This window comes from Urocampus carinirostris, chromosome 11 (genome assembly GCF_059441175.1).
Source record: "Urocampus carinirostris isolate Australia breed hairy pipefish chromosome 11, RoL_Ucar_1.0, whole genome shotgun sequence".
Classification (NCBI taxonomy): Eukaryota; Metazoa; Chordata; class Actinopteri; order Syngnathiformes; family Syngnathidae; genus Urocampus; species Urocampus carinirostris.
This window is the reverse complement of record NC_142359.1, coordinates 837441-860052: the sequence shown is the minus strand read 5'-3', so window position 1 is coordinate 860052 and position 22612 is coordinate 837441. Positions and strand designations below refer to the sequence as shown.

The window sequence follows — 22612 nt, the reverse complement described above, 5'->3', positions numbered from 1 at the left end:
TTCTGATCGAAAAAAACTGGAAAAAAAGCTAACCTAATATTCAATTCATTTGAAGAAATTGATTTTGTGATTAACAAAGAAATGACAGGAGGAATGATTCCTTGTCAAAAATGATTTCTTGCACAAAAAAATGGCAAAATTAAAGGTGGCGTCCGCAAATTATGGTACTCTCTGCCCCTATCTCCAGGTTTGAAGTCATGACCACAGCCTCAGTCAACTCATTCCTAAAATACAAATAAACTCTTATTTTGCTCATCCTTTTAGGGCGTTTGGATTGGTGTTTGGACTGGATATGAAACATGCCTTTTCTTACTTTTAACATTTTCAGGCTACACTAACAAAAACGCTTAAGACACACTTCTCTTCCAAAGCTTATGATTGATGCCCGCCTCATATTCTGTATTGTCCTGTCTTTTTCCGACCGCCTGCCTGGTGGTGATACGAAGGAGAAGGACCATTTGGAGAGGAGTCAGCGGACCAGCGTTGGACCTGAAGCGTGTGAACGCCTTCATGGACCAGCCGGCAGAGATGGCAAACTGCGTCGTGGCCGTCATAGACTTTCTAGATTAGTTTACAGACTACTCAATAGAGAACATTTTCTGCTTTTACCTTTTTAAGGACAGCTTAAACAACCTTTAAGGATTTTCATATAACACCACCCGTGAATTTTCTGCAAAAATACTTTCGGTCTATACTTTTGTTAAAATCATAACATAGATGCAGGAAAAAGAGCAATACGGATAAAGATCGACTTTTCTGTATTTTTCCAACAGCTGGCTGACCAATGAGGTCTGAGTTTGGCCCTCTTTGCGAGGACATTTGCATGACAATAAATCAAGATGGGGAAAGACAGCGGTCAGAGGAAAGGTGGGGGCAAGGAAGGCCATGGATTTTCTGCCTCGGGAGGTGGCACGCTGTCAATCAAACGCCCTGAGAGAACTGCACAAACGCTCATAGACACCCACGCCGGTTGATAAACTTGCACGTAGCGCAATAGTGGCTGTACTTCCGTCAAGGCCGCCCACGTGCTCAAGAATAAGAAATCATCCGGTGCGGCCCAGTCAAAACGCCCTCATCCATATCAGATGGCAAAAGACGTATCAAGCTGTGAAAAGGCATTTTCCCCTTTCCTGACTTCTGTGTTTTTTGCATATCTATCACTAACAAAGGTTTTAGATCATCGAACCAATTGGAATAGCACGCAGACAACTCAAGGAAATATTGTGCAGAAGTCTGGGGCAATCATTAAAGTTCACTAAAGCCCCGTTTTTTTTCTTCCAAAAACGTTTTATTCCTGCAGTTCAAATGATTAAAATTGGATGATTTAGTAATTTTTTTTTTCACTGCACAACTGCTATTTAAGGTCAACAAAAACATAGTGCCAAAAAAAATCCAAATAAGAGACTAAGAAGGAGAGAGAGAGAAGGAGAGAGAGAGAGAGAGCGAGTGAGAGCAAGAGACAGAGCGAAAGATAGAAAGCGAGAGAGAGAGAGAGAGAGAGAAAGCGAGAGACAAAGCGAGAGACAAAGAGCGAGAGAGAGACAGAGACAAAGAGACAGAGACAAAGACAGAGAGAGATAGATGGATAGATAGATAGATACTGTATTCATCCGCGTAGGGAAATTCACACTTCCAACAGTATCCTTGAAAAATAAAATAAAATATAGAGAATACAAAAATACCCAATATAACGTGTTGATATAGAGTATTTAAATAGTGCCACGTAAAATAGTGTAATATGCAAATGTGGGGTCGGGGTTTAATGTGGGCTTTTACTCCCCCGGGTGGAGTTAAAGAGCCTCATGGCATGAGAAAGAAATGTTATGGCAAATTGAAAATACATTTTGGTGCTGTGAAAGCCTCATCACCAACTTTCAAAAACGTTTGATTTATCGCTGCCGAAGGTGGCCCATCGGGCACATAGAGCCCGATAAGTTTGATTTTTTGGGGTGCATTCATGATTGAAATTGAGATTTTAAAACTTGATTTTCTATTTGCTGTGAATACTTTTTCCACAGCACTGTATCCGTATGGTACGTAATGCATATGTGTTTGTATAGGGCAGGGTGGGCGAGAGGGATTCGGGGGGGAGTCAGCCGGTAATGAGACGGTCTAATTAAACATCCCATTGCAAATGAGGATAACTGCAGAGGAAGTGGACTAGGAAAAGGAACTCCAGGGATGGCCACCGTGCAGTAACACACTCTAATTAAGACCCAGATATAATTGGCAGTATTGGGCAGAGTGTGAAATGTACCCACAACAATGTTTATTCCCGAGTGTTTCGACGCAAAAATGGCGGAAGAGGAGGTATTTTGCCATGTGCGGGGAAGAGAAGACATGCGTGAGTTGACAAAGTAAAACATGTGAAAGTGGACAAAACAAAATCGTGACTAAATATTTGATTTTTAGTTGCATTTTTTGGTAACTATGAATGCAGGTAATTAATCCAAATTATGACAAAAAAAATGGTAACAGTCATATATATTTCTAAATGTAGATATCAGGCTTGTCCTGTTTGTTGTTTCTATGAAAAGTTATGATTTTTCTTAATACGCCTTCCTGCCGTTAGAGGGCAGGCAGTAAAAGATTCAAAGAGCTGACATCCGGTCTGGTTTCATGTTAAAGACAATATTATGCCGTGTTCTCTCAGCTTCAGTAGGCCCAGCCAAGTAGTTTGAACCGATGTTACTGCCCATTGACTGCAAAAGTCTTATTTTGTATTTATCCATTACATTATCTGCACCGCTTATCCTCAGTATGGTCGCAGGGGGTACCGGAGCCCATCCCAGCTATCTTCAGACACCCTGAACTGCTTGCCAGCCAGTCGCAGGGCACACAGGGACAGACGATTCGCTCACTAATTCACACCTAGGGACAATTTGGACCGGCCAATCAACCTGACTCCCATGTTTTTGGAATGTGGGAGTAAACCGGAGTGCCTGGAGGAAACCCACGCAAGCACGGGGAGAACATGCAAACTCTGCACAGGAAGGTTGGTAGCTGGATTTGAACCCATGACCTCAGAACTGGGCCGCACACGCGCTAACCACTGCCGCCGTGCTGCCCTTATTTTGTATGAATGTATTGTTTATTTTAAAGCTGTATGCAGGGTTCCTACAGCTTAAGTTAAGACTTTCAAAGACTTTTCATTGTCTTTTTGAAATGAAATTAACACACAGTGGAGAAAAACACACACACAGAAACAATTACAAAAACCGAAACAAAAGACACCAAATATTTCTTGCACACAATAATACATTTAAATTAGTTTGCATTGCCCGGAAACTCGGCAAAATGTAACTTGATGCCAGGTTTTGGACATGTTTGATCATGGATTAGTTGCCACACTTGGGATTGCTGTTGCTCACTGCTGTTTCAAGCGTTCCTTCCAGACTTTGTGTGAACGCTCAGACCCGTAAGGAAAATTAGAGGGAACATTGGTTATGTGGAAACCTGGCCAAGCTAGACAGGGTAAACAGAAAAATGAAAAATCTCCTCTTGTGGCACTTCACTGTGACCTTGGAGGGAGACAAGCAACGACCATTGTGCTTGCTATTTTAAAAATGTTGGCAGCGAACAGCACGGAGCCAAATAAATTAAGCTGTCACTCAAGCTCGATGAGCAATCCTCAAGGCTGGAGACCCGGTCAGGACGAGGGCCACGGGATGCAGTGTGTTAAAGCCATGGTTGGCTGCCGGTAGCCGAATGCTTTCTTTGAGGTCGCTGGTTGGGTCCTACTGGCTTGGCTGCTGCCTCGATCAGGTTCTGACACTGGCTAAGTCGGACTACTCTGGCACACTTGCTGCCGACTTCATCACTCTTTTGATTGCTTTGCTTATTATGCTCAGCCTCTTGTAAGCCAGACCTCTTGTCCACTCGCTGGCTTGTTTCAAAGCTTTTTGTCCCTGGCCAGGCCAGACCTCTTTTGCCTCTTTGATGGCTCAAAAGATCTGAAATTAATCCAGGCTCTGGGGGGGGGGGGGGGGGGGTGCTCCTATCACTCTGACCGGCCTCTAGGGGACTCATCCAGGCAACCTTTGCTTTAAACATTCGAGATGACACCACACCTCACGCCAGTTGCCAGGAGATCTTATCACTCATGTGAATAGTTGAATTAAAGTGTAGTATTCGATGCGCATGTTCTGATAGTTTCATAATTTCTCTGACATTGCAAAACGGAATTCTTACCCAACGTCGATACCCTAGAATTTTTTGATCACTAAAAAAAAAAGATTTTCCAAAGAGAAAATAATTGAGAAGTTAATTAAGAAATTTAATAATAAATTAATTAATTAATTTAGTTAATTAAGAAGTTGGATAAAGAGATTATAAATCTTGGTTTGTTACCTCCCGTCTCGAGTACTGTAATGCTCTAACCTCCGGTCTCCCGAAGTCCAGAATCAAGAGTCTTCAGCTGGTACAAAATGCTGCAGCCAGGCTTTTAACTCAGACAACAAAGTATGATCACATCACTCCGATTTTGGCTAACCTGCATTGGCTCCCTGTTAGCCTAAGATGTGATTTCAAGGTTCTCTTAGTATTATACAAAATCATGCATGGACTTGCTCCCTAATCTCTTTCAGATTGAATTTCCCCCTATGTTCCGGTCCGAAGCCTTCGTTCTGAAAGCGCCGGTCTACTAGTGATCCCAAGAGCCAAGAAGAAATCCGACAGTGGGTGCCTTGGTGCTGTGGAATGCTCTTCCCCCTGAGATCCGATCTGCAACCTCAGTGGAAATGTTTCAATCTAAGCTTAAAACACACTTCTACTCTATAGCATATGAATAACCTATACTTTTGTGGATAATATCTCTATTATTTGTAATTGCAACATCCTTTGCTGTCTGGTCATCCTGAAAGGGGGATACCACATGTGCGGTCCCTTCTCAAAGTTTCGTCATTTTCCTAATGTTGAGGTTTTTGAGTTTTTCCTTGCCCTCATGTTGGTTTCAGATCAGGGGATGGTGTCATCATAGTCTGTGCTTTGCAATAATCTATGGTCTGTGCAGCCCTTTGAGACTCTTTGTGATTAAGGGCGTCACAAATAAAAATGACTTGACTTGACTAGAAGGACTGTCCTAATCTTATAGCAACACAGTATCCTATTTTGCTTCACAGCAAGCCAGGAAATAGGATTTGGAGCAGATGTAGCAGCGCGGGCGGCTGCACGGAGGTTTGAAAATGATGTTGGGGACGTGTCACCCGATGAGAAATGGGGGTCGCTCGCAGAGAACCTTCCCTTCGACGTGTCCCAACCTCGGGCATAGACCGGGAATTTTCGGATCACGTGACCCCGACGGGCTCCCGGGAGGGGCCGGCTGAAGGATAGCCTCCTATAGAATACTCAAAGATGTCCGCTTTCCGACCTCTTTGCAGAAAAGCTTCCATCGAACGCGTGGCCCGACATTAGCGAAACGGGATGGATGATTAATTGAAAGGCAGCCGGCGCTCTGTTACTCAGAAACACGTCGCCTGTCAGATGTCGTGCCATGCGTGCGGAGGAGGCTCCAAATTTCTGACTCATGTTAGAGTTCTGTTAATTACAATATTATGACTCAAGAAGTCAAATCAGGAGTTAAAAACCTACTCAAGTACACCGTAACCAGTGTTGGGTAGGGTTACTTGAACTGGATTACTTTCAATGACAAGGATGACTCCAATACCAAATATGCTTGTAAAAGACAAAATAAACAAAATAGGAATAAAATTTTGACCAGGGTTGGGTAGGGTTACTTTAACTTGATTACTTTCAATGACTTTTGGATGACTCCAATACCAAATATGCTCATAAAAGACAAAAGAAACTAAATAGGACTAAAATGACTCCATTTTGTGCAGGCTTGGGGAGTAACGGAATACACGGAACGGCAAAAATGATGTCGGCAAGCTTTTTGGATTGATTTTCATTTTGTTTCTGTCGCATTTTATGTTCGTTTTGCCGGAGATCAAAGCCAGGAGAGAAAGCTTACCGTGTGTTGTGAGTCATCATTCTATTCCTAATTAGTTTATTTTGTCTTTTATGAGCATATTTGGTATTGGCGTCATCCAAAAGTCATTGAAAGTAATCCCGTTAAAGTAACTCTACTCAACCCTGGTCGTGGAGTTAAAGTACTGTTTCTTCTTTACAAATCTACTTAAGTAAAAAGTATAGTGATTTAAGAATACTCCCAGAAGTAGAAAACTTACTCGAGTAAATGTAACTCGTTACTACTCAGCTCTGCTAACTTACGCATGACAATAAAGATAATGAGATTTTGAAACCGGAGCGTGCCTCGGCGGCCATCTCGCTTCTCAGGTGAGGTCGACCCTCTGAAATCCCCACGACGGGAATCTATCCCTCCACCTATAGCCGTCTCGGCCGCTTTTACGGATGAGGCGGCTAATGAAGGATCGTTCTTGCGCGATTAGCATTTTCCCCAGCCCGGGAACGGCACGCCGGCTCAATTATGGCTGCGGAGCCCACCTATTGTTGGCTTGGCACGCGCCTGCTAAGTGGAGGTTCATACCTTCCACATTTTGCATTAGAGCGCATTCATTATGCAGGCGGCGCCAGTTACATATTTATGCATTCTGATAATGACTTTTTTAATATGGCAGATGTCGGCTTTGCTCGTCGAACTCGATGAGAAGGAATGGCGGAGTCTTTTACCATATGGCGACTGCAGCGCTGTTTAAAGGTGGGGTGTGGACTTTAAGGTGTCCTTAAAAAGTGAAATATTTTATCTGTTAACCCTTTATTGACAGAGTATCACACAGGCCACCAGGAATTCTGTTGTTGATGGTAGGAGTGATTACGCTTGGCCTTTTCTTCCCAGGACAGCCCAAATCTCCAACAACATCTACCGTAAATTCCGGACTATAGAGCGCTCCTGATTATAAGCCGCACCCACCACATTTCAAGAGGAAAACCGATTTTGTACATACACAAGCCGCACCTGTATATAAGCCGCATGCGCCCACATTAAAAAATGTAACACAAACACGAAATTAACCCAAACCCGACTTCAAGTCCCGCGATTGAAACTAAATGTCCTTCGTTAAAGTACACAGTCCAAAAATCACAGCCGGCAAAACGAACAGAAAATGATACCAGTACTTAAGGTTTGATGCAGACCTGCAGATTCCGGGTCCCGTTGAAAGTAATACGAGGAAAAAAGTGTATATTTCCAAAGGTAAGGGTGGGAAAAATATATCAGATGAAGACATTTACTCACGCAACTCCTTTTTCTTTAACCAACTTTTTACCTCTTCTTTCCTTGTCTGTCCCTCACCTTTAGCGGTCCCCACTTCAACTCGGCACCCCGCGTTTGTTCCGCCCCTGATTTTTCGTTCACCCGTGCAAAACATATCAGAATAAGTGCCTAAAATGAATACAAAAAAATACATTACAAAAATATACGGTTGCAAATATATATTATACATGGGTTACACATATTTACAAAGAAAGACAATACACCGAGAGAGTTTTCAAAGCTTTAATAATAATAATAATAATAATAATATAGCTTTGACAGGGCAGGTAACGGTAGCAACACTCGAGCGCCGTTAGAAAAATGACATAGATTGGCCGCATCGCTGAATAAGCCGCAGGGTTGAAAGTAGCGGCTTATAGTCCGGAATTTACGGTACTATAAAAATGTGTCACGACAATGAAATATCAATGAAAAATGAAAAACAAGACAAAAAAGTGGACTTGGATTATTCAGGATTACAATGAAGTAGAGCCAGGAACTGAACATGGACGCATTGTAACAGAAATTGGAAACTTGAACTGTTATGAATATATATGAAGAAAGTCTTTGAGTTTTGCTCTCTCAGTTGTCCATATACAGTATTATCAATAGTTTTTCACCATGAACAGGCATTTTATGTCATGAACCGGGACTGGATCAGGACCCAAATGCGTGACGTTTCTCACAAAAACTTTTATTTTACGGGAAATAGGGAGTCATGCACGTTAGGCAGCGTTCTGGCGTGGAAAGGCAGGAAGCCAGAGGCCGATGAGATCGACACCAATTGCCTGAGCAGATATTGGACAGATGGGGTCGATACCAGACAGGATGGGACAGAAAGGATTGATATTAAAACAGGATATCGAAATTAAACAGTACAAACTAGACGGGAACAAAAACGGGAGAAAATAATAAACAGGACGAAAATAGACAGGAACAAAACTGGAAACCGATATTTAACAGGACAAAATAAACAGGAAAAATACTGGACAGGAAATAACAGAAAACAGGACCGAGTCAGAATCCATGTCCTTTGGGGCAGAGGTGCGTTGACTGACTGACAAAGGAAGAGTGAGAGCACTGAACTTAAATAGAGGATAAAGACAATCTGTCAACGAGCCGCAGCTGGCGCCACACGGGCGGGGCCAATTGGGCGCCATGGCAACGGTGACATTTTATAGTCCTGGGTGGTAGATAGTGAAGCAATTCCTGAAGAATGAGAGCGATCTCATACGTAACCCAAGATTACCTCAATGTATTCCCCCTTTGACAAGCAAAACTAATAATACATGTACACCGTCTCTCCTTTTTGTATATTATGTATATATATATAAATTGAATGATTTTTCTCGCTTTAATTTTGTAAATCGTTATGATTAAAAGAAATTATTCTTTAATTCAATCAGTAAACAAATTTTCCTCAAGGTGTTGCTTGTTTTTCACCATAAATCTTTTTTTCTCAGAAGGAACCTAGAATTTTCTACAATGATAAAAAATTTAATTATGTTATTACTTTGACTTCTTTGAGTTCTGATATGAATTACTAGTCCCAAGAAAATGGGTTGAATGAAGCAGGACAATGGAAATAGCAATGTATTAACACATGATGGGGGGGAAACAACGTGAGTTATTTGAAACAAAGAAGGTGGAAGTCATTTTTGTGCTGGGCTAATTTGCTCTACAATATATAAATAAAAATGTAAATATTTGATTTGATTAGATTTTCTTCCGAACTCCCAATGTAAATTTGAATTCTTTTTGCAAACTTGCACACTGAAACTGCAAAGAATTTTTGATTGGATTTTTATGTTAATAACAATAAAGACAACCTTAAATTTTGAAGCTTAAAGGGGGGCACAATCGCATTTGACTTCAGAAAACTTTTTGGTGTACTTTTTCAGAATAAAGTTCACCTCCAATAGACTACGGTGCAGCAGCATTCTTATTGGCAGAGTATTTTGTTTACGTTTAGCCTCCACTCCCATTTGAAGATATAAAAAATGTTTAACACGGATGCAGAGACAGGCAAATAGAGATGGTGGTAAAAAAAGAAAAACAAAAGCTAAGACGAGGACGTTTGTCAAAGTGTATGGAGCACTTCACTGCGATCACGGAAGGAGCCGACCAAAAACTGGTGTGCTTGCTTTGTTAAAAATGTTGGCAACGGACTGCATGAAGCCAAAAAAAATGAAGCTGTCACCTAAAGACATGAAAACCTAATCAGCGCTTGAGATTTTTTTCTACGAAAAATGTGCCAAATGCATCGGTTTGGCATGGACAGAGGCGATTTGAGCAATCTTTGTTTTGTCCTCAGCAATTATACGTAGCAAAATGTGGGTGGTCAATCCATTTTTTTTAACAAATTATTAAAATGAAGAGGCGAGTTTATCCTTTTATCCGTGTTGAGTTCATTATACCTGGAAACAGACTACACGCAACTTAAATTGAATTATTTTAACCGTTTTTGCTAGCTCAGAAGACAGAAAATAATGAAGAGGGACTGGTATAAAGTGACAAGAATTCTGCCGTTCTCCTTCAACAATGCGCTGGCAGCTTGGCTGCAAACACAGACAGGAATCTATTGGGAACGGTTATGAAACTGTCTTTTGTTTTGTCTTTCTACGGCTGTCAAATATTGTGGCTTAAAGCAGGCGAGCGAAAACTGGAGAAATGTTTGGGCTGGAGTCGAGCGGGACGACGTAGAAATGAGCCTTCTGCGAGGTCAGAAAAAAAGCTTCTGAAACCCTGATCTGGTTTTTGTCCCAAAAGCGCCACGCGGGCAGATTTCCATAAGGCGCTGCCGTCGGAGAAGCGAGTTTTCCTGGCTCGTCCCGATTAATAACCACTTTTGCTGACCAACACTCGCAGGCGCACCTGACAACACGGACATCATCCGATTCGCTTCGTTTGCCCGACGAATAGCCTCAAGGATCCCGTTTAGCCACGCCAGACTCACATTTGAGGGCTTACAGAGAGGATTCTATTCGCGTTCAATCTAAATGTAGATTTCACCGACGGGAAAGAAACTCCACTCGATAAAATAAAGAAGTCAATAAATGAGCCTTTGGGTTCTATTTAGCTCCTTTGCATTTGAGACGAGCGCTCTTGGATCGGGGCGTCCCTACGCGTGGGAGTAGAGTACACATTCCGATTAGAAGCAAAGAGCTAAATGCAATGAAAAAAGCCAGTGTCATGACTAGATACCGCTCTATTTTCTGATTTTTTCTTTAACCGCATTCCTCCGCTCGCCATCGAGAGTGTGCCCGCATTCTAATGGTCTGCAAACTAAGTCTTTAGACTCGAAAACAACACTACCATCAGGAACTTGCGTTTATCTCTTTAGAATAAGAATTGTCTTTAATGTCATCGTTATCAGCTTCAGCGACAGACTGCTGTCACAGTCTTTTTCCACAGACAGACTGAGGAGATCATTTCTTCCTCATGCCATGAGGCTCTTGAACTCCACCCGGGCGAGTTGGAGCCCACATGAAACCCCACCCCCACATTTGCATATGACCCTATTTTTATGACAGTGTGTATTTTCCGTAACAGTATTTAAATACTGTATAGCGAAACGTTATATTGGGTATTTTTGTATTAATTTTTCAACCCAAGGATACTGCTGGAAGTGTGAATTTCCCTATGGGGATGAATAAAGGATCTATCTATCTATCAACGTTGTGAAACATTGTATGCAAGGAGATTAGACATGGCACTCCAGGGTAAAATATGTCCTATAGAGGCTTTAAAGAGAAAAATGATAAAAGACTATGAGGCTGAAAAGTTCTTAGAAATCACAATTACAACATAGTGCCTAGAGAAACTGGTTATCATGATAATAACGCAGTGGAGAAGAGTGCATTGAATATGAGTGCAATAACATTTAGCAGCGGCCATTTTAAAAACCTAATATGATTCTCAAGGTGTATCAATAGGAGAAATGAAGCCAAAATTGTCACAAGATATTTGTATGCTTGTTTAGGGTGGTGATGGCCTTGGGGAAGAAGCTGTCCCTGAGCCTGTTTGTCCTAGTTTTGTAGCATCTACCAGAGGGAAACGGGTCAAAGAGCTGGTGGCCGGAGTGGGAATTGTCTTTTAGAATGTTAATGGCTCTTTTAACGGACCGATTTAATGTCTGACAGTATTCTCGCGGCCAGACTCAAAAATAATATCAACAATTTGGCACCATGACTAAAAATAGTGTGAAGACCTCATGCCGTCTGCACACTGTGCCGTGATCCGGGTTCCATTTTCGTTGCATTCAAAGTGATCAGTGGTATATTGAATGCACATATACAAAACTCAATTCCAATGAAGTTGGGAAAGTGTGTTAATTGCAAATAAAAATTGATCCAAGTAAATTGCAAATTCTTTTCAACCCATATTTAAATGAATGCACAGCAAAGACAACATATTTATTGTCTTCACTCATAAACTTTATTGTTTTGGGAGAAAATCATCAACTCTGTAATTTGATGACAGCAACACGTGCCAAAATAGTTGGGACAGGTGTCAATAACTACTCAGAAAGTGGATGAATGGAAATCAACCAACTATTTGCAGGTGAACAGATGAATTAGCAACAGGTGAGAGTTGTTACTGGGTATAAAAAAGGGAGACCCGAACAAGCTAAGTCATTCACATGCAAGGATGGGGCGAGGTTCACCTCTTTGTGAACAACTGCGTGAGCAAATTGTTGAACAGTTTAAAAACAACATTCCTCAAAGTACAATTGCAAGGAATTTAGGGATATCATCATCTACAGTCCATAATATTGTGAAAAGGTTCAGGGAATCTGGAGAAATCACTGTGCGTAAACGGCATGGCCGTAAACCATTATTGAATGCCCGTGACCTCCGAGCCCTCAAGCGGTACTGCATTAAGAACCGACATCAATGTGTAAAGGACATCACCACATGGGCTCAGGAACACTTTGGAAAACCACTGTCAGTCAATACAGTTCGACGCTATATCCGTAAGTGTGGGTTAAAACTTTATGTTGCAAAGCGTAAGCCATTCATCAACAACATCCAGAAACGCCGCAGGGTTCTCTGGGCCCGAGCCCATCTAAAATGGACTGATACAAAGTGGAAAAGTGTTCTGTGGTCTGATGAGTCAGTTTTCCAAATTGTGTTTGGAAATTGTGGACGTCGTGTCCTCCGGTCCAAAGAAGAACAGAACCACCCAGACTGTTATGCACGCAAAGTGCAAAAGCCAGCATCTGTGATGGTATGGGGGTGCATGAGTGGCCAAGGAATGGGTAACCTGCACATCTGTGAAGGCACCATTAATGCAGAAAAGTACATTCAGGTTTTGGAACAAAGTATGTTGCCATCCAAACAGAATCTTTACCATGGGCGCCCTTGCTTCTTCCAGCAGGATAATGCCAAGCCACACACTGCACGTCTCACGACAGCGTGGCTTCGTAGTAAGAGGGTGCGGGTGCTTGACTGGCCTGCCTGCAGTCCTGACCTGTCTCCCATTGAAAATGTGTGGCGCATTATAAAGCGCAGAATAAGACAAAGGAGACCCCGGACTGTTGAACAGCTGAAGCTGTACATAAAGCAAGAATGGGAAAGGATTCCACTATCAACGATTCAACAACTAGTCTCCTCACTTCCTAAACGTTTATTGAGTGTTATTAAAAGGAAAGGTGATGTAACACAATGGTGAAGAAGCCCCTTTCCCAACTACTTTGGCACTTGTTGCAATTATAAAATTCTAAGTTTATCATTATTTGCTTATGGAAATAAAGTTTATGAGTTTGAACATGGATAATCTTGTCTTTGTGGTGTATTCATTTAAATATGGGTTAGAAAAGGTTTGCAAGTCATTCTATTCTAATTTTACTGACATTTTAAACTTTTTCCCAACTTCAATGGAATTGACTTTTGTATGTCGCTTTTAGTTTTTTTGTTTAAACCTGGCCCTGAAAGTAGTTTTCATTCCATGTGCCTGATAGATCACTGCACCTTATATATGAAGATAGTATTTTGGGGTGCACCATATAATCGAAAAAGTACATTCCTATTTGTACAGAGCAGCTTTAACTCTGTGTCGGGAAGGCACAGTCAATATTCATGAGATGCATTCCCGGTCACGCTCCAGACGCCGATTGACGGACTTCTAATTGTGGCGCTCGTCAATCCGGCAGCTCCGACAAGGGCACGGAGGACGCCCCGCGCGACAACGGGGTTCGGTGAGCTCGCCGCTCTCGTGCCAGGAAAGCCGCGCGCAAATTAATACTCTGGGACGAAAGGTGTGTCGTAAATTAGAGGAACAAGCGGCGCCCGGGAAAAACACTTTGGATGGGAAGATGAGACTAATCCTGCTCTTCGAACGCCCCGCCCTCTCGGCCGCGTTGCTTCTTGGCCGCGAGCTGTTGCCGTGGCGACTGCCGAACCCTAACAGATGCGTCGAGGCGACGAGACGGGCGAACGCTCGTTTTCTCGTCAAAATGCTGCAAAATAGAGACTTTGAACGGTGACTTTATGGCTAGGTTCATACTGCAAGGAAATTGAGTTTTTTTTGCACAGACACCACCTCTATCCAATTTTAGGGCCGTATTTGCTTTTTTTAAGACTAGAGCCATATGTGGTCCTAAATCTGATACGTATGCGACCTTTTCGGAATGCGATTACTGTGTGAACGGTCGAGGCGCATTTATGCAACCAGCTCGGCATCAATTAATAGAGCCGACAGAGCGTTAAGCCACGCCCACCGTGGTGAGGGTATCCATGATTCACACGGAAGGCAAATAGGGCGGCTGAAACAACAACGGCGAAGGACTCTTTAGTCGCCAATGTTCCCTGTCATTTTCTTTACGGTTCTGAGCGTTCACACAAAGTCGGTGAGCAACGCTTGAAACGACAGTGAGCAACCATAATCCCAAGTGTGGCAACTAAATCATTATTAAACATGTCCAAAACTTCAAGTTACATTTATTGGTATTTGTACTATGTGTGCGTGCACTATATGGGGCTTTGAATTTCATGACACTCTGTCATGACTATAAAGTCATGTTTCAAGTCAAGTCCTGTTTATTTGTGGCGCCCTTAATTACAAGGAGTCTCAAAAGGCTGCACAAACCACAGACTATTGCAAACCACAGTCTAATATGACACCAACCCCTGATCTAAAACCTACATGAGGACAGGGAAAAACTCAAAAACTTCAACATGAGGAAAATGAAGGGGCCACACATGAGGTCATCCCCTTTGCAGGATGACCAGGCTGCAACATATTCTAATGACGTATCTTTATTCCAGGTTAAAATCCTATATTTCCAGACTGTTTTCACCTTTGGGTCTGTTTTCGAGTTTTTACCAAACTTTTTGGTCCTTTGGTTTTGGCTGCCGGACAAACATCCAGATTGTTGAAACCATATGAAAAAAATCGCAACAATTTTAAAGGGAATCTGAAAGAAGAATGACAGGCCCTTTGGGGAAAATTTTAAAAGACGATTAAGTGGAGAGGTTGTTGCTGATGATGCAAGAGGAGTGTGGGAGGTGAATAACGACTCGGCTTTAATGAGGGAATAATACCCGCTCCCAATTTCCTTGACTTAATTGCAATCAGCAGACTGGCATGTGAAGCACATCCTCTGTCTCTCGCAGCTTTAGACTCACATCTGTCGCCTGCATTTTCTTAAGCTGCTTAGAGGTCACAAAAACAGAGAAACATTACCGTAAATTCCGGACTATAAGCCGCTACCTTTTTCCCTAACTTTCAACCCTGCGGCTTATTCAGTGATGCGGCCAATTGATGTCATTTTTCTAACGGCCGCTAGCGGCGCTCGAGTGTTGCTACCATTAACTGCCCTGTCAAAGCTATATTATTATTATTAAAGCTTTAAAAACTCTCTCGGTGTACCGTCTTTCTTTGTAAATATGTGTAAGCCATGTATAATATGTATTTGCAACTGTATATTTTTGTAATGTATTTATCTGTATTTATTTGAGACACTTATTCTGATATGTTTTGCACGGGTGAACGAAAAAAGAGGGGCGGAACAAACGCGGAGTGCCGAGTTTAAGTGGGGACCGCTAAAGGTGAGGGACAGACAAGGAAAGAAGAGGTAAAAAGTTGGTTAAAGAAAAAGGAGTTGTGTGAGTAAATGTGTTCATCTGATATATTTTTCCCACCCTTACCTTTGGAAATATACCTTTTCCCTTGGATTACTTTCAACGGGACCTGGACTCTGCAGGTCAAACCTTAAGTTCGGTATCATTTTCCGTTCATTTTGCCGGCTGTGATTTTTGGACTGTGGACTTCTCATCTCATCTCTCATCTCATTAGCTACACCGCTTATCCTCAGTAGGGTCGCGGGGGTGCTGGAGCCCATCCCAGCAATCATCGGGCAGTGGGCAGGGGACACCCTGAACTGGTTGCCAGCCAATCGCAGGACACACGGGGACAGACAACTCACTCGCTCATTCACACCTAGGGACAATTTGGATCGGGCAATTCACCTGAAATGCATGTTTTTGGAATGTGGGAGGAAACCGGAGTGCACAGGGAGAACATACAAACTCTGGAGCTGGATTTGAACCAACGACAGGTTCCCAAGACATGAACTGTGCCGCACATGCGCTAACCACTGCGCCGCCGTGCTGCCCACTGTGGACTTTAATGAAGGACATTTTGTTTTAATCGCGGAACTTGAAGTCGGGTTTGGGTTAATTTTGTGTTTGTGTTACATGTTTAAATGTGGGCGCATGCGGCCTATATACAGGTGCGGCTTGTGTATGTAAAAAAATCGGTTTTCCTCTTAAAATGTGGTGGCTGCGGCTTATAATCAGGTGCGCTCTGTAGTCCGGAATTTATGGTATATATTACGCACTTTGAGTTGCACCAAATTATAAGATCCACCCTCCAAAAATATCCTTTTCATTCATATATAAGGCGCACTGACCAATAAGGCGCACGGAATTAAAACTACCGTAAGAGCTAGGGTTACATTTGATAAAAAATATGTATATCTTGGGCATAACCAGTTCATCTTTGGGGGTGTTTAAGCACCCCCAAAAACGACAGCATTTTTATCATTCTCGTTTCATTAATAAAGGACAGAATAAGCTTAAAAAGTAAAACAAAACAAATATGTGACCAACGCAACTGCCTTGAAATGGTCTCGTCCATTTGATTCCTAGCACCTTTCGCCTGGCTAGTGTTATTTGCGGCATAGCGGCAGAGTCTGTGGAGGCTCGGGTGTATTTTAATATGGAAGCCCAAGAGTGACATCATCCAATTAAAAAAGGTGTCAGGACCAGGACGGAAACAGGACCCACTTGCGTTGCGTTTCTCACAAATTGTATTGGAGGAAAGAGAAAGGGATGCGTCCACGATCCGGTGTTTGCTGGACGCGGGAAGCAAGTCGCTCTTGTACTCGGATTGTGCTCCGAACGCGGAAGTGGAGCGATGGCGGTGTCAGGGACGGAAAATGCGGGTTGGTAGCCAGGACAGGAAAGCAAAAATGTGGCCAGGATCGGAAGCGAGTCGTATGCCAGATTAGGAGAGAAGACTTCGTCAGGGACAAAAAGAGCTCGAAAGCCGAGACGGGAGAGCAGACGTGGTCAGGATCAAAAACGGGTCGAAGCTGGGGACAGACGGGAGCAAAAAACAGGACAGGTGGCAGTCAGGGTCGAGAAAGGCTTGCCTAGTGTTCAACGAGGTTCGCAGACGGACTAACAAAAGGGGATTGACAGGACTGGGTTTAAATGGTGACAGGGAGCCAATCAGAACCCGTGGCAGTTGGCGCCATTGGAGCGGGCACAGCTGAGTCACATCAGTAATCATGACAAAAGGAATATTCAATTGATCAAAAACGGGCTTGAAACGAACATTCAATGAAGAAAAACTGCCTTTAAACGAATATTCAATTGATAAAAAAAACAATTTACTTTTTTTCCAAATTTTACTGTTTTGAATTCTATTTTTCAAGTTTCAAACCTATACAACTCCATTAAAGTATTTTCTTCTTGCGCATTATGTTCTGCATTCTGAGTGGCTAAACAGTCGCCCGCCCCTTTTCTGCCTGTGTGTCAATCATGCCGCGGTCGAAGTTATTCTTGTACGTAAAACAGCACTAAAAGGCAGAGGAAGGCGCTTTCTATCGCAAACAAACTTGGACTTGTTGACACGCTAAAAAAGAAGTAATAGCATTTTCATGCCACGTATTTGTTTTTCCCCAGAATGATGGCAACATAAGCTGCAAAAAGAAGAGTGTCCTGAAATCATTGTCAACGCTATAGCGCAATACAGTAGAGCAGAAAGATTTTTTTACAGTACAAAAGTTGTTTGTAATTTTTTTTTTTTTATCTGTTGAAAAAAAATACTTAAGCCTGTAAGTAGAGTTTGTTCTTTGGTTTAAATGTATAATGTAGTATTTGATAAATGGACAAATAAATGCTTCTACATGGCATTTTTTTTTCCTTTTTGGAATGCGACAGCCGCGAGAAACAAGGGATTACTGTCATCAGTGTTCATTTTACCCGTGAAAGTGATGAGTCGCATGCTCAAAAATCGATGGGTCCCAACAGAGATCTATGGCTCCCCAAAATGTAGTCTTATCCAGGTTGAAATTGTAAATCGGCGACAAATATATAATAAAAATCTATATTTTCATTCAGTTTTAATCATCAAATTATCAGGGATGTGATTTGACCAAAGTGAAATTATCTGAAAATTAGCGGGGGGGGGGGGGGGGGGGGGTGATTGCTAGCTGGGGGGGGGGGGGGGAGAAACCAGGTAGGACCAGGGCAGTGCCCTGGTGGGGGGAAAAGTGGGGCGAAGCCCCCCCCCGGAGCTCATGGTTTTTTTTAAGTACTTTCAATGCACTCAGATGACAAAGAAATAGACAAGACAACAGCATAAATTTTCAATGTATATTGAACTATCCCATATAAAATTACAGTTTAAGTCAACTCAAAATCAGTCACATTAAAAAACATTTCCCCAACGCCACTATCTTAATTGTAAAGAAGATGGTTCCAGTGGCAAGGGAGACCCTAGACGACCGGCATCTTTCTACAACTGCAGGCGGCTAACGGGATCCAGGTCTGTAGGAAACCGCCTCAAAGCGTGCCGCCACCAGCTTTTGGGATCACTCTTAGTCTGGACTCTACCCTTCGACCTGTTCGGCTTGGGTAACCCTACCAGGAGTACGAGACTCCCGCCGACATAGCTCTGGGGGTCATGGAGACGCGCAAAGTGCCCCACCACGATAAGGTGGTGATCCGTCGGGACACAGCTAAATCCATTCACATGACCCAAACACTACTTCCTCCTAGACTTCATTGCTTTGGAATGGGTCTTTCTAGCCTGCTTCTGTGCAGCTTTGATGGTTCTTCTTGAGGCAGCCTTGCTCATTTGGGTGTCCTGTTTCACAGCAAGTTCTGTTCGTTTTGCAGACAACATAGCTGCTTCTGCATCCTTCTCCTCCCTGTACCTTTTGGAGGATGTCCTCAGATTTAGGCACAGTATGGACTGCACAGGATCCATCAGAATGTCTTTCCTTCCAAAATGGCTGACAGAGGTGGTATTTCTTGCTCTTAGGGCATATTTTACAGTCTGGATAGAACTGTATGTGGCTATGTCCATTCTGCATGCTTTGGGGTTCAGGACATCACCCATGACACTAAAAGCCCCCTCTACTTGCGGCCCATGGAAGCAACTCATGAGAGCCTTCACCATCTTGGCCAGGGTTGGGTATCTTCCAACAGCAAAGACTTGGGCCCACCAACGATCCAGTGCAATTGCCTTCCCCTCTGAGTCCAAAGGTGTTGGCAACTCACTGTCCAACTGGTATTCTCTCACCTCGAGATCATAGTTCCCCAGCTCTGACTCATCAAGGACATTGGTGACCAACGACGACAGCTTCTTCAGTTGGTTTAAAGTTGAGCTGTGTCCTCTGGCAAGTGGGTCAATGGCAGAGGCTGCTCTCAGAAGCTTGCTGTTCATGGGCAACTTTTTCTGAAGGTACAGACCACATGCCAGATATGCTGCCTTGGCTTTGGCTTTGAACTTGAACACAACTGACGACTTGTTAGAAGAATCCATCAGTTTGCTGGTGACACCACCATAGAAAATATCATTTTCTCGGAGTTGGTTGGCTTTGTTGTTCAGTTCAATTTCTGTCAGTTTACAGCCTTGAAGGGACTCTGGCTTTAGGAAACAGGACAAGAACTTCTTGAAGAAGGACACTTGCTTGTCGTTCAGCTTGTGGATCATTGGCGTTTTCGTCTCAAAGGTGATCACATAGTTCTTCAGCAAGGGCAGAACTGCTGTGTACAGGTTGAGGGTGAGAAGCGTATCCAATCTTGTGAAGAATATCTTCTCATAGATCCTCTGCTTCCTCTTCCTTCCTTCCTCAGTCATGTTCTTTTGGCCTAAAGCTGATTGTATGTCTTTGAGTTTGGCTTTGACTTCTCTTGAAAGATCCTTCTTGTGGTAGATGGCCATGATGGTGGGAAGATAGAGTTCTTTATCTCCTCTGCCAAGAAATGCATAGTAGAAGATGGTAAAGACATCCATGAGGCGTAAGGTGGACATTGAAACATTATAGTTTGAAAGCCATCGATGGCTGACAAATCTCTCTGGCATGGTGAAGGTGATGCCTGTCAGAAAGCAAATTTCTTGAAGAGCTTCCTTCAGATCGGTTGACCACTTGAAATCGTTGAAGAGATCATTATGGAGTCCTTCAATCTTGTACTCAAATGGCTTGCAAAAATGCTTAGAGGCGTTGTGGATGTGGTGGCAGGTATCCCCATCTATGTCAAGGAGATGTGGTGCTGGTCCCTCTCGCAAACGCGTCTCAACTCCAGATTTGGAACCCCGCATCACTGCACATGAGTCCATCAACACAGACACCAAATTGCTCCAGGGAATATTGTTCTTGGTCATGAGGGCTGAGAGTTCATCAAAGAGAGATTTGCCGTCAACTTTAACAACACTCAAAGATGCTAAATGTTCCACCACAACAGACTTTGTCGACGGGGAGAAATAGCTGACGAGAACACACAGGACACGGTGTAGATTGTTGCTGGTGGACTCATCAATGTTCATTGAAAAGTGGGAGGATCTTAAGTTTGTTAAAGTCTCATCAAGCATAGTATGGGCAAGGCCATACTTTGTTTTGTAGGATGCACTGGTTCTATCCATGGACAGTCCATTCAGAGCTTTTGGATCCCTTGCCAGTTCCTTTGACAGTGTGATGAGCTTTGGGGCCATGGTGAACGGAAGAGAATTTTCGGCCAGCACTCCCAACAGCATTGCCTGAAGAATAAAAGAAATTTAACAATAATCAGTAAACAATTAAATAATTTAAATAATTATTTGAATTATAATCCAAAATGTCATGCGACCAAAGTAAATAAAAAAGGATTTAGTCTAAACTTTCATGCACATTCACATGTCAGAGTATTTATTATGGTGACAAAAAAATGTTGAAAATTAGCTACAAACCATTGGAAATAATATTTACCATGCAATAAATCATTTAATCAATCATTCTTAATACATAATGGATAACAAAAACATAAAATACCTCATGCAGCAAGCTCTGATAAAAACACAATCATGCATTCGACTAAGATCATCTCTGTAACTGCATACATCAAGACACTCAACATCTTGAAACCTAAAAAGTGCAAACATGCAGCATTCATTTGAGTTTGTGTCAATGATTAACCATGTTATTAATATTAAGTAAATTATGTACCATAATAATATCGTGGCCATTAAGAAAATCAATGGTAGAATATCATACAAGTACTTAATTTAAAAAATATAAATACTGACAATAGTTTTGATTACTATTAGGCTTAATAATATTTTTAAATTTCCTAAATCATATTTTAAATGTAATAATTTATTTCTTTAATAGCAGCGTATCCAAGTATTTGATAAATGAAAGTACAATAAGTATAGGCCCTACAGTAAAGTGTTGGTGTAATGTACACATGAAAATCTATTATTGTAATTGTTAAATATTTATGGCCATTTTTATTACGTTATAATATTTTCGAAAAAAATGGGAAAACTGTCAAATAAATTTGAAAAGTTTACCACCTACCTCAAAATTCACGACTCTATCAGCAACTGGTACAGGTTGTTGGGGTGGATCACGTCTCTTTATTACCGCTTCCGATTGTGATGTCAATAAGGGATGGAGGCCGTAAAGTTTTGGAGTTTTCGTTTGGGCACCGAAACTTCCAGCGATGGAATAATTTGTCGTTCTTGACTGGAGTTCTTTCACGTGTTTTTTGCTCTTTGCGTGACTTTCAAGAGCTTTGAAACCTCTCCCACCATAGTCGATGGTATCATGACACCAAATGCAAAGTGCTTTCCCGGCACGATCGATCTTCCGAATAAAGTCATTGAACAAATTCGTCACAGTCTTCTTTCCAACATTCGTAGATAATTCCTTCTCCAACCAGTCCCATCGAAACTTGTTTTTTACAATCTTATCAATTTCTTTAGCTCGCGGAGCATCTTTGCGTTCGATCACGGACATCTTTCTTTAAACACCCGGCAAAAACGTGTGAGAAATGAACAATGGCACACTCCTATAACAAGCGCGTTTATTGGTCAACACGAGACTTCAACCAATCGCAAGTACGTTTCATTTCAGTTACGGAAACACTCAAATGGCATGCTGTCGAGACGAAATCGTTTTTTTTTACCAATTAAAACACCGGAAATTTTAAAATTTTATTTTTGGAGATAAAAAAAGCGGAATTCCGCGAATTAGCGGAAAAATCACATCCCTGAATTATGAATTCATTTTCTGCATCAAATTATTGTTGGTAATATACCGATTCAAGGGATAACCACAAACCTGTCTTTTTTCCATTTTCTCCTTTTATACTTCCATTTTTTCTTAACTCCTTTATACAACATCATCATTCGTAATATAATGCCTCAAAACAAGTGAGCCGTTTGAGAGACGGCTCTCTTGAATGAATTGAGCCGAAAAAGCCGCTTCTCTAAAAAGAGACGGACTTTTCACCACAGAAGAGATCGGCGTGCAGACAAAAACTCGAACAGCGAGACCAAAACAACATCTGCCGGATCTGCCTGACGCAAAGTTCGGAGTGCCGTAAATCTTTGTTTAAAAAAAATTGAATCGGGTAATAATGACAATTTTGTGTCAAAAAAGTTGCGTCCCGGGGACGCATGTTGATCTGAGACGATGCGTCCCCAGCAAAAATGATGCGCCTAGGACGCAGGGACGCGGGCAAACCAGAACACTGCTATCATTAATGCCTTTACGTCAATGCCTATTTAAATAATATTGACTACTGCGATCGTTGATTAAGATCAACAGCTGTGGACAGAGTCCGAAAATGAATCGTGGCACGATGTGTTTTTCTTTAC

General features: G+C 42.2%; 1 protein-coding gene and 1 long non-coding RNA gene across 2 annotated transcripts in view; both read right to left on the bottom strand.

Moving 5' to 3' along the window:
- Window positions 1-22612, bottom strand: part of LOC148356135 (uncharacterized) — a 125855-nt gene that overhangs the window by 39723 nt on the left and 63520 nt on the right. The window lies entirely within an intron of this gene.
- LOC148356136 (uncharacterized) lies at window positions 17979-22004 on the bottom strand. The gene is made up of 2 exons (XM_088347860.1): window positions 21309-22004; window positions 17979-20509 (listed from the first exon to the last, which is right to left on the bottom strand). Exons 1-2 carry the CDS (start codon window positions 21747-21749, stop codon window positions 18512-18514), a joined length of 2439 nt encoding a protein of 812 aa, XP_088203986.1. The 5' UTR covers window positions 21750-22004; the 3' UTR covers window positions 17979-18511.

Coding starts and splice junctions, on each gene's coding strand:
- LOC148356136 (XM_088347860.1), bottom strand. CDS start 21,749: ATGTCCGTGATCGAACGCAAAGATGCTCCGCGAGCTAAAGAAATTGAT. Junction 20,510..21,308: donor ATAGAGTCGTGAATTTTGAG/GTAGGTGGTAAA, acceptor TTTATTCTTCAG/GCAATGCTGTTGGGAGTGCT.